General features: G+C 36.1%; 1 protein-coding gene across 1 annotated transcript in view; it reads left to right on the forward strand.

The window, feature by feature from the left end:
- The window catches only part of LOC150092268 (kinesin-like protein KIF21A), a 524,778-nt gene that overhangs the window by 292,806 nt on the left and 215,622 nt on the right, over positions 1 to 16,350 (forward strand). Inside the window, exon 21 of the mRNA XM_090415090.1 lies at positions 9,961 to 10,032. Within this exon, the coding sequence (XP_090271216.1) occupies positions 9,961 to 10,032 (72 nt within the window). The remainder of the gene's footprint in view (positions 1 to 9,960; positions 10,033 to 16,350) is intronic.

The raw sequence follows: 16,350 nt of genomic DNA on the forward strand, positions 1-16,350 counted from the left end.
TTAATTCCAGTGATGTATAAAGGTATGTATAACTTGCTGATCCTTCTTATTACTAAATTGGAAAACTGTTTTCACCAGTGACTAAGATGCAATCAACCGTCAACTTCATCATCATCCGAACACACTGTTGGTGGAGTTTCCATATACGAGAACCTTAACGTATTGTTACCATTGATGTCAGTCATAAGCTTAGAGTCGAACAACCATCAGTGGGAGATATATGCCTGGACGATGTAACGATCAACAGTGTATCTAAATCTATCCTCAGTGCTGTGTGTATTCATTTGAATGCTTCATCGTCAGCAATAGAATGTTGTATCCATTGATCCCTGCTGCAATACTTGAAAAGTTGAAAAGCATAAAAAAAAAAATCCCCAATATCGAGCCAGACCTGCATACGCCCATCATCATTACCGGTGACTTCAGTGTTGTGTCACAAAACCGATCACTGCAGGACTTTATGGAATGCGAGTTTAATCTCACTTACATTCAGACAACGGCGACCATGCTAGGTAACACTTGTATTGTTTGACTTTCGCCAGAAACTTGGATGTATCTTGTCTACCGTTTGTATCTTACACCATAGGCCTATGATAAATAAAATTATAATAGATTATTAAACTTGTTTTCATTTATTTACACACTTCCCAACACATATATAATCCGCTGGTGTGACGTATTTACGTAAAACCCCTTCGGCCATGCACCGACACAGCCACACCGATTTTTCTTTTCCTCTTGCTCACATACAGGTGCTTATAGATCTTGTGTGACCTTTTGTGTGTGAATCAGATAAAAATAAATAAATTGGTTTGGAAATAACATTAGAATCAAAGTGTAGAGACCACCAATCTATAAGTTCTGAAAGGGAAATTAAAAAAAGGTGGCGAACAGATTGCAGAATCAATGACTGAGTCATTTTAAAAAGGAATGCATTAGAAAGGAACTCAATATTTTTAGCATTGTGTGAGCATTGCAAAAAGAGTTATCATGAAGTGTAGTAGTAATACAAAGTTAATCTTGTGCTATTGTAGCATACTGTATACCTCTGGAGGTATTTGATTATGATAAGGCTTGGATAATATCAGATTTGTCTTGTTAGTTAATTGGGCACCTTTTCTAGTGCAAACACCATCTGTAATAAAATGACAACATTATATACCACTAGTTCAAGAAGAGGTGATCCACTGCCCACTCACTTACACCTGAACATAAATGACCTCTTACTGACCTCAAATCCTATCCATAGTTTTGCAGATGAGTGACCAGTTGACAACTTTATTTTGATGGACTGCATCATTTGTTGAAAGATAATTAACTATTCCTGTTATGGATGAAACTAATATAAATGTCTTTTTCTATTTCACAGTTTACCCCAACATAGTAAAACATCAGAGATATATTTGTTGTTTCATTATGCTGCATACTTAAAATCTAATTTTTTATTTCATTTTATTAAAATGGTGCGTGTGTGTGTAATTAAAACTATAATGATTGTTCTGTTCACACACACACACACACACACACACACACACACACACATTCATAAACTTAAAACATTGGGTTTATGTCTGTTCTGACATTAGTTTACAAAATGTCTAGAGAAAGTTAGGATATTGAGCAAATTAATTAACATCTTAAATTTCTCAACAAATTTGCTGTTTTCATCACTGAACCTTAATTTACACATTTTTTAGTGCAATTAATAGTAGCATCAAATTTTCTAACACAATTACACACAGAACAAATAACTGCAAGCATACTCAGTTTCTGTTTAAAGCAGAAATCAAAAACATTAAGTTTCTTTCATAAGCTTTAGCTCCCAACAACGAAACAGAATTATTATTATTATTCGTGACAACTCCAAGGAATCCAAAGACTCATCGCAGGAGGACCCTTATTGTACAACTGTCTCCACCACTACACCGAACCTCTACTACCAATCATCTACATCAGCACCATCTACTGCCCACCACCACCACAGCTATTATTTTTTGTCTGTAAATTGCATTTGTTCTGAAGGGCCGATTTGTCTGTATGCAGGATGAAAAACCTGAGTTTCTGGGAGAAAAAACTGCTGCCTCCGTATGAGATTGGCTAACTCACCTTTCATTGAAATAGTCCATATAAAGATTCCTCCTGTCATGACAAGACTCGAACTTAGGCCTTTTGGAATTGAGGGGTGCAACGCACCATCGTTCTTCCAATTGCGCTATGGATACAACCAGTGCCAGATTTACGTATAAGCTAAAAAAGCTACAGCGTAGGGCCTCACAATCTGCCGGGGCCTCAAAAAACAACAACAAAAAGACCAGCTGATGTAATTTAAAACAGTAGGGGGCCTCTGGGTTTTGTATAGCTTAGGGACAGGAGGAATCTTTATATGGACTATTTCAATGAAAGGCGAGTTAGCCGATCTCATACGGAGGCAGCAGGGTTTTTTCTCCTCAGCAAGTCTAAATCCGGCCCTGGATACAACTATTTTATATGGATACAATGAATACAACTATTTTGGAATGTCCTGTGTTTTTCCTCGATAGCTATCCATTCCATAAACAGAGAATGACTTCTTTCCAGTCTTCAATCACAAAGAAAATTTACTGAAGTGAGATACATTAACTTTTCAATAGGAACTTGAATAATAACAATAAATCCACAGAAAATCATCATTCATTTATTCCTTTTAATTTTTATTTATTAAAGGGAATCATTTACAATATACTCCCTTTTGTTTTCCTATATCAGTTTCTTTTCTTTTTTACGGCATCTCTCTCTCTCTCTCTCTCTCTCTCGATGTTACTTTCTTGTAGTTCATCAGCTGTTTCATTCATATCACACTAAAGCATACGCTCCATTCATGATGATTTGTGACTGTGAATTATGTCCTAGTCCGGTATCACAAACAGCAAAAGGAAGTTCAGTAGTGGGGAACTAGATACTTTTATCATTGGTGTGATAACAATGAAGTTTCTTTTCCATGTGATGTCTACTTCATGTGGTCAAAATAAAACACATCTATATTAAAGGGAATCATTTACCTGATTCCCTTTAATATAGATTATTAAAGGGAATCAGGTAGGAACATAGGTATCAAACTGTGCAAATAAGAAGTTAATCGGGCGATATGCAAATTAATAAAAAATTCAACATTTGTTCGATCTATGTGCCCTCAATCGGCATAATGTCGAAACACCGTATAATTCATGTATACTGTGTTCTCTATCAATCGCCTATTAAATTATGCATCTATATAGGTATCAAACTGTGCAAATAAGAAGTTAATCGGGCGATATGCAAATTAATAAAAAATTCAACATTTGTTCCATCTGAGCGCCCTCAGTCGGCATAATGTCAATTGAGGGTGCTCAGATCAACAGATTTTAATTTCAATATGTAAAAAGGTATGTACTACATTTTGCCAATTCTTGTTGTTGCTAAATGAAAAAAAAATTTTTTCATCAATGACTTCAACATGAGAGAGTTAGGCTTGCTGTTTCACTAGTCATCTATTAAGAGCAAAACTACACATGCTACTGTTATATTCTTCTTGCAGCTGAATATTGTTTTACCAAACTTAATTTTATCAACAAAACAATAGTTATATATAACTTTTATTCCAAATTTTAATTAACTAGACAATAAATATCTTCCATAAACAAAATTATGTAAAGATGTTTAAATGTCTCTACAATGTGTATACCATATTCCTTTTTATTTGTGTAATATTGTAGTGTATAATCATTAGAAGCTTCAAGATCTTCTGTGATCAATGTCTTAGGCTCTGATCTCCTTGCTATTTTTCATTGGAATGATTTATTGCTCTTTGTTGCTATTAAAATGCACCCATCTAATTTTTCACAAGAAAGATCTCACTTCACTTATAATAACCAAATTTTCAAACATGATCAGATTCATTTTCTCAAACTGATTTGCTTCCATCCTCTCCTGACACAAACTTTTCTCAGCTATAACTTCTGTCTCGAAAAACACTAGGTCTGTATTCTACTCAAGACATTACTTTTCTCTAGTACAACTGCTAACATTGTATAAATCCCATATCTGTACAATTTTGAGGTGCTCTCATGCATTTGTGTAGCACACCTAAAATTATCCAAAGAAGGTTTGGTTCTATTCTGGATAGCATTATCCAATTAGATTAGTCAATGATCCCTCTCTTACAGATTCACTTTTACCACTTGTTAATAAATATTCTCTTTCTGTCATATGTTTTCTCTATAAGTATTTTCATGGACAATGTTCTGTTGAACTGCCTTCCATTATTCCTTTCTTCTATGACTATAAGAACAAAAGCAGAGTAAGAAGAATAGACATGGAGTAATGTCTCTTCTTCCTCTTTCATTCAATTTGCTTTTGTTCTTTGGAACAGTCTTTTTCACTATTTTCCCAAGGACTACAGTGCTCATTGCAAGAAACATATCAACAGATTTATTCTCTTTAATTTATTGCCTATAGATGGCATTCATTTTTTTTATAAGTATCATAACCTTTAACACGTATTCCTGATATTTAAAAAAAAAAAAAAAAAAAACTTCTTGAATCTAAAATTGAGAAATTAAATATAAAAAAACATGAAATACCTTAATAGAAAATTAAAACATTTTATTCCTTGTGAGAAAGGCTCATATCTAACCAAATGTGACTAATATCAATTTAATCCATGCTTTTTATGTTGCCTTTTGAAACCATGTTTGCAGAGGATTAATTTCTGCTTCAGTCTTGTATATAATATTTATGCAAGTGATGTCAAAAAATGAAATAAAATAAATAAAAAAACACAGTATCCTTCATACTGTTCAAAAATGTGTGCAGTGATTGTGTTTGTAGTAAATGTAGTACATTTTAACCTTGTTTTACTCCAAAATTTTAAACCATTACAATATGTGATGGATGAGAATTGTTCTTTTCATCTGTAAGCGAAGTTTTCTGTGGGTAAGCAGTTCTGGAGATATTTTTCGGTATTGAGACCACATGTTTATTAAACAATAAAAAATAAAAGAATAAAAAAACCCAAGTTTTGTTCATCATAAGACTTACATCATCAGGGGTAATTATTATTATTCAGGCCTCCATGGAGTCACAAGACTCATCGTGGGGGTCCTTCCTAAGAAACAGTCTATCAAGACTCATCAAGGGGAGGTCCCCCCCCCCCCTAAGAAACACAAAATCTATCATACCACTCCTTAAACTCATTGACCGTTCTCGCTCTCACCACTCCATCAGGCAGTGCATTCCATGGTTCAACCACCCTCCATGCAAAGAAACCACTCCTCACCCTCTTGCTCACAGTTTCCTTTCGTAACTTCCAGGGATGGCCTCTTGTCATCACTCCTTCCTGCTGTTCAACCTAGTGAAAGAACTCCCCAGTGTCAAGGTGTATAAAGGTTTAACACGACAACTAAAGATTATTGATAATTAATAGTCAGATGTTTTTTTGACTTCTGTGGCTCACGCATGTTATATCCGAGGCAGTTGAATTTTTGATAAAGGCAGGCAGACCAGATGTAAAATCAAATCTTGATTTTTATTGCATTGGGTAGGGATTCTAAGCATTTTTACAGCTTCTTTAAATTTTCTTGTGAAACAGTTAACATATGACATGTTTGTCTGTTGCCAGAGTACTTGATGGCCAGTAGTAGTTGTGCGGAATGCTAAACCCGATTTGTGTTCCCTTCTTTTTTCTACATCTTTTATATGTTCAGACATGCGGATCTCTCCTGACCTTCCCGTCTGACCTTTGTAACAGATGTCACAAGAACAGTGAATCTGATAGATGGCTGGTTTTTTCATGGGATGATGCGGAGGTTTTGATGGATGTAGGAATATTGATATTTTTTATAAAGGAAGAAAAGCTATTTTTATGTCGTACTTGCAGAGCAATGTAGCCAATTTGTCTGTGACATTCTTGATGTACTGAAGCATGATTGCATTCTTGAAATCTTGTTTTGATAAGGGAGATGTATTAAGAATTTTTTTTTGATTGTCTTGGGTTCAAACCATTAAGTGTGAGGTTCTGTGTCAGATTCTTTGTCAGTGTAATTCTTAATTTTGCTTCATCTGTGTGCTGGATATATTGTATGCTTTGTCTCTTAAGGTTTTAATTGTCTATTTTTTGCAATGGATGGTGGTATGAGGCAGCATTAAGAAAGCTTCCTGTTGTGGTCCATTTTCTGTATATGGAAAAGGATAATCTTTTTTTCTTCTTTATAGAAGTAAAGATAATTTTTTATGTTCTTCTAGTTCTATAGTGAATTTTGTATTTGGATGCGAATTGTTTAGATACTCTTTAAAAGCAATCAGTTCAACTACCATTCCTGGCCAAATGATGAAAATATCATCTACATAATATAGCCAAATCTTTGGTCTTTTTTGATAGTTTTTTAAAGCATTTTCATTAGTAAATCTGCATCACCTCTTCAAATTTAATAATATTAGAATCTAAGAATATAGTTTTTCTACTGTTTTGAAGATGAACTATATTTTCAGATTGTGGATGCTAGTAGTGTGTTGGAATGGAGAGAATGTTGAAAATCTGCATAGATTTAGCCTTGGGTAGTTTATCAGACAGTTTGTCTGATGGCCATGATTGTGTGTGTGTGTGTGTGTGAGTGAGTGAATGCCAATTGAGAGCAGAATGTGTGGAGAGAGAGAAATTGAAAGAAAAGGAATTGAGAAAGAAGATGGAAAGAATGAAGACAGAGTTGAGGAGGGTGAATGAATATCTTGGGAGGATAGAGAGGATGGTTATTGTGAAAGAAATGAAAGTAGGTAAGAAAACAGCATCAGAGAGAAAGGAAGAATGGTTATTGTGAAAGAAATGAAAGTAGGTAAGAAAACAGCATCAGAGAGAAAGGAAGATGAGAGAATAGAAAAGACTGTGTAAGAGAGGAAATTGCAAAAAAGATGAGTGTGTGGAAGCAAGGGATAGAGAGGAGAGGGAGAGAGTAAGAAGACAGAAGCCGTAAGGGATGCCAGTGAGAGAAGGATGAACAAATCTATTTAGTGTCATGTATGGAGATTTGATGAATCAGGTAGAAGGCCACAGGAGTGCTTGCCTGGAGGGTATAATAGTGTGTGTGGCAGTGAAGAGAGATGAAAGTGGAGGAGATAATAGTAATTGTTGAGATGAATGACCTGAGAGGTAGCATTAATCATTTAACTGAGATTTAAAGTTGATATTAGACATAGTGCAGCAGAAATGTGTCCGAGGAAAGATAGTGTGTTGCAATGGTATGATAATATGGAGTGGAGGAGGAGAGCAGTGCTGATGAATGAGATGATAGCGAGAATATGTAGGAAAAGGGGGTCTGGAATATGTGGATGCATGTAATGTTTGGAGATTGAAGGGAACTATATGCAAGAGATGTTTGCATTTGAATGCAGAAGGACCCAAGCATTCAGAGAGAGAGAGAGAGAGAGAGAGACTGTTGTTTTCTGTCAAGTTAGTGTTGGTACAGGGAAACTAGAAATGTAGATGTAATGTTGAAGGGATGGCCTCATGTCAGGATAATGACTTGAGAAATAAGGGGGCATATACTATATTACAGAGCCAGGAGGAGTATGAGGAGAGTAATAATGGCTATAAGAAGGCTGGCAATACACTGGTATTTCTGTATACAAATGCTAGGAGCATTAGGAATAAAGGGAATGAGTTTGGGTCGTTGACTCAGTCTCAAAGATTGTTGGTATCAGTGAAACTTGATTAACTGAGGAGGATGTTCTAACAGGGATAGAACTTGAAGAGTATAGCATATTTTGGCAGGGTAGGGAAGGTAAATGTGGTGGTGGTGGGGTAAATGTGGCAGTGGTGGAGTGTTACTCATAAGAGATGAATTTTGTGCTGTCAGGGTGTAGAATCCAAGTGGAAATAACACTAATGGCTTTTAGAGTACATGGTGTGAGATGGATGTTTATGGGACAAGATATTTAGAGATGTTGATACAGACCAGGGAAAATAGATAAACAGTAAATGATTAGGCAAATTAGTTTAGTTTACACACAGCAGGCAAGTATTATGGGAGACTTCAATTATGGTGATATAAACTGGGCAGAGGAGACAGTATGCAGTAATGAGGGAACTGAATTTTTGCATTTCTTGAACAACTTTGTTAGACAGAATGTAGTGGAAGGAATATGAGGTCCCTGTGGTCTTGACTTGGAGGATGAATATGTATGGGGAGTTATCAAAACAGAAGGAATGTTATGTGGAATTATAACACAGGTAACTATCATAGACTTAGAAACCAGCTTGCAGCAGTGCAATGGATGAAAGAATTTAAAGGAGAAGGAGGGGTCATTTATGCATTGAAGATACTTAAGAAGAAATTGTTGAAAACAGTTGAGTTATTTAATGATCACTTTATTAGTGTATTTCATCCTAGCTTTATTCCTAGAAGGATAATGGGTGGTGAAGTTTTAGAAGCCAACAAAAAGGATATATTCCAAATGCTGAGTAATGTCAGGAGGACTAGATGGGATTTCACCACGTGTTTTAAGTGAATGTACTATGGAACTGACAGTGCCATAAACTTTGCTGTTTAATGAATGTCTTGTAATGGAGCAGGTTCGTAGAGAGGATCCAGCCCCATAACAAGGAGGGTAAGATGGTACCACTGCATAAGAGTGGTTGTAGAATGGAGTTATCCGACTATAGGCATGTTTGTATTTCTTCTCTAGCTGTTAAGACTTTGGAGGAATTGGCAAGAACTCCTATACGCAATTGGGCAAATGAGGGAAATGTTATTTGTGCAGATGTTAAAGGGCATGCTTGTTTTAGTAATCTGGTTATCTTTTACAATAGAGTAACAAGTGCAGTGGATGAAGGCAAAGCATGCACTGTCATTTTTGGGGGATTTTTCAAAGACATTTGACAGGGTGCCACATGACCATAAGTTGCATCATATAGGACTGGATATTAAGTTAGTGGATTAGATTGGTGATTGGCTCTCTGATAGATATCAGAGTTGTATGTGGGAGCGCAGTCTCATTGTAGGAAGGTTAGAAGTGGAGTTCCACAGGATTCAATCCTGGGACGATTGCTGTTCAATCTTTGTCAATGATATTATCATAGGACTACTGGGAGCTGATCAGTTTTTTGCAGACGATGTGAAAGTAATAATGCTGATGTTTTGGCTCTTCGAGAGGATTTGAATAAACTAAGTGTGGACAAAGGCATGGGGATGTCAGTTTAATGCAACTAAATGTAACGTTTTAAAATTTGGAATTCACAGATGCTTCATTTGCATTTGGTGGAAGAAGTGGAAAAAGCAAGGGATCTTGAGCTGGTTGTGGATAGAGGTTTAAAGTTCTGGGGACATATTGCACAGGTTTTGAAGATATCTCAGAGAATTGCAGCAATGTTGAGGAGAACATTGACCAGAAGAGAGAGAAGTATGCTGGTTCCATTGTATAAAATTTTGATCAAAGCACATTTGGATTTCTTTGCTTAGATCTGCTCACTTTGATTTGAAAGGGAGGAACTTACCTTGGAGAGGGTAATGAGGCCATGTGGACTGTATAGTTTGGTGGATAGAGGGCATGGGGGGGGTGGATATGATCGAACATTTAAGCTGTTGAAAGGTTAGTGGAGAGTGGGGGCATGGAATGCACTGCCTGAGAGTGGTGAACGTGCAGACTGTAGATTTATGTTGACCTCCTGTGTGTGATGAGTCTTTTTGCTCCATGGGGGAGGGGTTAGAATAATAACAATAAATGAGAATATTTCAAAACATAGATTAATATACTAACATACTAACCCTCAAATAAATATTTAGTAGTTATCTTATAGCAAGTGTTTAGAAATTGAAGGAAAATGATATTTTCAAATAAGATTATTTGATTATTTATTTTCAAGACATTTAATAAAATGCAACATGTAATAGATCATATAAAGGTTTTGAAATGCTGATATAACTTAAATTTCTTGACTTATAACTTTCACAGGAACGAGACAAACTTACAAGATGCTTGGAGAGGATACAGTTTAAAAAGAAGAATGAGATTGAACATGGATTTGTAAGTCATTGGTGCAATACTACTGATTGTGATTAAGATATGCATTTTAAAATTTTTAATAGAATTTAAATGTAGTTTTAATGTAATGTACAACTCGATAATTAGATTTTCAAAACTGTAAATCCTTGTATCTACCCCTCAGATTAATGGAAACATAGTTCGATTCCTGAATGATTTACGATGCATTACTGATACTCAACGTAGTTTATGTTACATTTATTTTTAATACAAGAAACCAAATGAAAATTTCATTATATTTTAATTCAGCAGTAATGTGAGATAACATTTGATTACCTTGGGTTTATAGCCTGCATGTTATATACAGAAATTGCTATTATTTAAACAGATTAATGTTTAAATCTTAAATGGCATTAATTATATACAGCTAGTGCTTGAAACTTTAGACCAGTGTTTCTTAACGTGGGGCATACACCCCAGGGGGACAATTTGAATATTTTGGGGGACGATTAGAAAATATGTTGCATTCGTCACCTCATGTGTACTCAACTATCAGCATTGAGGTGGGGCATCAAAATCTTTTGAGGCATTGAGGTGGGGCATGATCCAAAAAACGTTGGGAAACACTGCTTTAGACCATTTGTGTAAATCTTATTAGTCCGTGATTAATGTTTTTTAAAAAATATCAGTCATTGAATAATGAATGACTGTTCTTATTTTTTCCTATCTAATTTTGCATAACCATTTCTGGTAGCTCTCTTACTGTGCATCAGAAAAATTGTATCAAAGCTATCCTTCACCTTGTTTTCATTCAGTTGCTTGTACAGTGGAACCTCGGTTGTCGAACGCCTCTGTTCTTGAACAATTCGGTTCCCGAACATATTTTCCGAAAACAGAATTTCGGTTCCTGAACATGCAAACGACAACCACGTGCTGAGCTGTAAGGCGGGAAAGCGTCAGTTACGCGGTAGCCTTCGTTCAGTGTAGACACCTGCTCGAATTTGCAGCGAGTTTTCTTGATTTTTTTTTTTTTTTTTTTTCATAAATTATTAATTAAGCCACCATGGGGCTGCAGAAGAATAGTGATAGTAGCAAAGCAAAAAGAAAAGTTTTAGAACCACGATAGAGATGAAAAAAGAAATCGTATCCAAACATGAAAATGGCGTTCGTGTCTCGGATCTTTCTATGCAGTTCGGTATGGCAAAATCAACGATATGTACAATACTCAAAAAGAAATATTGATAAATAAATGAAAAAAAAAATGTTTTTATGAAGGGGACTCCCCTTACCTCCTTCCACTTATGCCATCAACTCTCCTCCGTATGTATAGTTAAAGTTAAATTTTCGTTTTTATTTTATCTATTTATTGTGTTTATTCTTTTTATGTAAGATTTTATGCATTTTCATTATGTTTGCATATGATCTTATGCATTTAGTACTGTTGTAAAGGTTTAAATAATCATCTGGGGTTCGGGAATGGATTAATCCATTTCCCATTAATTCTTATGGGAAAATGGTTTCAGTTTTTGAACAATTCGGTTTCCGAACAGCCTTTGGGAACGAATTAAGTTCGACAACCAAGGTTCCACTGTACTTTATATATTTTTGTATCTATATTTTAACTTGAAATTAGAATGACTGCATATTTACACATTTATCCATTTCTTGTATTTGTTTTTCTGAATTGTGAAATAAAAGCCATGGGAAGACTGGCGATGTGAAAGTTCAGTATCGTGGTAGCAAAATTATTATTAACATCAAACGTCCATGGAGTCAAAAGACTATCACAGAAGCTACACACTATTACAAGCTCTCCAACAGTGCTTTAAATTCAGTTCAGTGTATCTGCATTCACCACGATGACAGACAACATATTCCTCACCAACCACTCGAATGCAAAGAACCTGCACCTCATGTCCTTGCTCACACCCTCCTTATACAACTTTCATGGATGAACCCTAGTGTCGCTACTTTCTCCCATACCATGAAACATTTCTTCTACATTAAGCCAGTAACAACCCTTTATCAACTTAAATATCTCACTCATATCCCCTCTCTTCTTCTTAGTCACAAGGCTTTGCAAGCTGCATTCCCTCGATCTGTCTTCATATCTAAAAGACCAGTTACCAGATTAGTCAGTTTTCTCTGGACCCTATCGAGTATATCCTCATCACTATGAAAATTAGATGACCAAATCTGTGCACAGTAATCCATACAAGGGCTTATCAAGTAATAATACAGTGAAATCAGAATCTCCCATTATGTTAACACTCTCTGCATCGTTGCCTCCTATGTCCTACCCACTCCAATGTATTCTGTCTGCTCAACCTTCTCCAAAATTTCCCCATCAAGTGTATGCTTTGTATCTCATTGCTGCCTACAAACTTTAAAACCTTACACTTTGCAACATTGAACTGACAGTCCCTTATCATTACCCACTCATGCAATCTATTGAAGTCCTCCTGTAAGGCCACAACACCTGCTTGGATGACTCATAACTCTCCAGTTTTGCATCATCTGCAAACAGTTGTATATCATCAATTAAACCCATCCCAATATCATTACTATACAAATTAAATAGCAATGGTCCCAAAACGGACCCCTGTGGTTCACCACAATGACTTTCCTCTTCTGGGATGCTGCACCCCCCCATACACAACTTGCTGATATGTATCTGAGAGCCATTTGCCTATCCAACTCACTCATCTATTATCCAATCTCATTTGCTTCATTTTAGTTATCAATTTGTGATGTGGCAGTCTATCAAAATTCTTTGCAAAATCTTAGAAAGCCCTATATACATATCTCCTGTCCAATACATTCATCACTTTGTTATAATTATTGTTAGTTCTTACTAACAATACCACAAAACCCCTCAAGATAGTCCCTTCACTTCCATGTGCAGTAGAGTTGTGGATGAGCAGCTTCTGTTGGCTGAAAACAACCTAAATTTTATTGGCCTACTTAAATGTTCTTAACTAACTTAATGTTGTTGATCATCTTATCCAGTACTTTTGGGACCTTGGGTACTACTGATTTTTAAAGTGAGGACATCCCTATGCAGTAAACAGTGTGTGAAAACAGTGACAAGGTTTTTTTTTTTTTTTGGTTAGCCATCATGAATCCTCTCAGGCTTCTCAATAGAAGTAGCACCATCGATACAGATGCATTATTTACATGACAAGTTGTGAGAACTGAAATAACTGCCAACAATATCAAGAATGCCTTGGACTTCTGTTATTTTTGGAAATTTGCAGCATAAAAGTTTTTCATTGATGTCTTCATTACCAACCAACCTGCTGTGAATGTTAGGATTCAAGCTTTTCCCTTTGATGTCAGTTGATTTGTCCAACTTGAGTGGAGGGGGGGGGGGATCCAGCTTCTTTAATGTTGGCTATCATTTGTGACTCAACATCTTGAGACATATCTTCTGTCTGCTAACTAATAGTGTTATCTGGCATAGGAATATTCAAAATCCTCATCATATTCCTTGCCAAACATAATATTTACAATTTTACAGCATGCAGTAAATCAGTAACTCAACAATTAGATGTGATTTATCTTTTTTGTCCTGATTTTGGCAATGCCAAAAGCTTGCTTCTTGAGCTTTTGTCAAAAATAGTTGGTTTTGGTTATTTGTTTAAATTAGCATGTTTGATCAGATATAAGCATTTTTAAAATATTCAGTTGGTGTCTCTCATAAATGTAAGTGCTTTGTGTGAAAATATCTTTTTTTTATTTGAAACCATAACTTAGTTTACTAGTTACTCACCACAAACAACTCACATAGGATGTGGTGCTTCTCTCCAGATGAAATGCATCTGAAGGACAAATAGCCTTCATGACTTATTTTTCACGGTATTAACAACACTACAAACACTTTTATCAACAAAGATGTTTTATTAACGCTTATATTTCGCTGATTTTCAACTTGGCATCATCAGAGCACAACACACTTGTAAGCGTGACAGTGAGCGAGTGAAACAATATAATTGCAAAAGACAAAAGATCTAAAGTCCTATTTTTTGGCGCCCTCTAACGAAAAGAAAAAAAAAAAAAAACAGCAGTTATCCAGGAGTTTTTCTTAGGATAACTGTCTCCCAAATTTTTGGCAAATTAATACAACCATATTTGTTAAGGTTGGGAGAATTCTTCAAAGCCATTGCTGACTCAAAATATAATCTTTCAGATCTGTAACGACTCCTAAATAGCATATTCGTTTTCCTCCATCTAATCCTGTGTGAAGGAGTGTCCAAAGTATGGTCTGCCAGTCCCGACTTGCCATAGTAATAGTAGCGAATGTATCTTTCATGTTCTTCCAGGCGGATGTTCACTGATCTTCCTGTTTGCCCATAATAGGCCAATTCACAGTCACACGGAACTTCATGCACTCCTAGGTGTGCTAAAGGGTGAAGTTTATCCTTAGGCGAGCGGATCAGAGTTGCCAACTTGACATGAGGTTTGAAAGTGGTGCGAAGGCCATGTTTCAACAATACTTTGGCTATCTTTTCCGATGTACCTCTGATATAGGGTATAGAAATGGTCATGTTGTATTCTTGTGTATTAGGGGAGGGCAGAGTAATGGGCCTTTGTAGTATTTTATCTATTTTGTAGGGATTGTAGCCGTTGGCTAAGAACGTATGGCGCAGGTATTGGAGTTCAGTGGTCAGAGCTGTATCGTTAGAACAAATCGCTCTGACTCTGTGTGTAAGTGTTTTTAAAATGCCATACTGTTGAACTGGATGATGATGTGATTGTTCATGTAGGTATCTTCCTGTGTATGTAGGCTTTCTGTAAATAGAAAAAGATAGTGATCCATCTGAAAGGCGGGTGACTAATGTGTCAAGAAATGGTAAAGTTATTTGATTCTTTTTCTACTGTGAAGTGAATTTTGGGGTGTTGGCTGTTTAGGTAGGTGACAAAAAGCATCCAAAGTGTCTTGTCCATTGGGCCAGATGGCAAACACATTATTTACATAGCATAACCACACTTGTGGCTTGTATGTAGCTGTGGTAAGTACTTTGTTTTCAAAGTGTTCCATGTAAAAATTTACTCAGAGCACAACAAAAAGTGTTGTGCTCTGATGATGCTGAGTTGAAAATCAGCGAAATATAAGCATTAACTTGGGTTCGAGGTTATATGGTGAGTGGTCGGTGTAATTTAGCGCTTGTGTAAAATTGGTGATTTTTGGTGTTTTTTGTGTGTGTTTTTCCTTAGAAAATTGGTTTTATAGTATATTAGAACGATTTTCGTGTTTTTAGAGTATTTTGTGTGTCTATAACATATTTTATTGGGGCTGTTATCGCCGCTAGAGGGATTCGTAGTGTGTAGTGTTCGTGAAAGCTCCGGATAAGATGAGTATTATTTTCAGTTATCATTGATAAATTTATTTAATATTGCGTAGTTTTGTTTGCCTTGCGTCTCTTAGTGCATCTTTTTGTGTGTTTTTGGTGTGTTATAATTTGATAAAATACATTGCAAGTAAGTGTGGCTCCAGTACGAAGGAAAATGGCGGCCAGTAATGATGGTTTGCCATCTTTATCAAAGAACGGTAGCATAAAAGAGATGATTCAGTGTACTAGCTGCGAAATGTACACTTTGTGGAGTGCAGTCGGAGTGTGGTTAGATGATAATAAAGGAGTGAATGTGTGTAGAAAATGTAGGGAGAATGAGAAATTGAAGAGCATTTCGGATCGTGAGTGTGATATTTTTGTCAAACTTCAGAATGAAGAAAATAGGGATATGACAAGAAACGGCGAGGTTGTACCAGAGAATTGTGAGAGTGTGAATGATAGTATTAATGGTTTTACTGAGAATAAAAAAGATGAGATAGATGCAATGAGTGAGATCGCGTTGTTGAATGGTGCAATACAAAGAGCAAAACAGCAGCTAGAGCGTATGAGCAAAAGTCGACAATGAATCAGCCAATAATAAAAAGTATGACAGGAAAAATAGATGTATGAGTGTGAACATGAACAAAAAACTGTATGGAGACTCGTTAGTACGAGGTGTGATAGTAGAGGATTTGACAAAATCGTACCAACCTGGTGTGACCATAAAGGATGTAACTGAGTCTATTAGAGAGCAAAAGGAAAGGGTGAAAGAAATGATTGTTGTGGCAGGTATGAATGATTTGAAAGGAGACAAAATGGAAATGATAGAAGACCTGAATGAATTGTTTGAAGTAGCAAAAGAAAAGAGTGAGAGAGTTAAAATGATTAGTCTTTTGCCACGATATGACAGTGAAATGTTTAAAAGGAGAGCCATAATTGCGAATGACTTTATGCGTGGGTTATGTATGACAAGTGGTGTGGAATTTGTGGACGTGTGGAGTGAGTTCGATGGGCGAAAGGATCTATA

Source organism: Typopeltis vanoorti, chromosome 26, assembly GCF_054136105.1.
Source record: "Typopeltis vanoorti isolate ZY-2024b chromosome 26, IOZ_Tvanoo_1.0, whole genome shotgun sequence".
In the NCBI taxonomy this organism is placed as follows: Eukaryota; Metazoa; Arthropoda; class Arachnida; order Uropygi; family Thelyphonidae; genus Typopeltis; species Typopeltis vanoorti.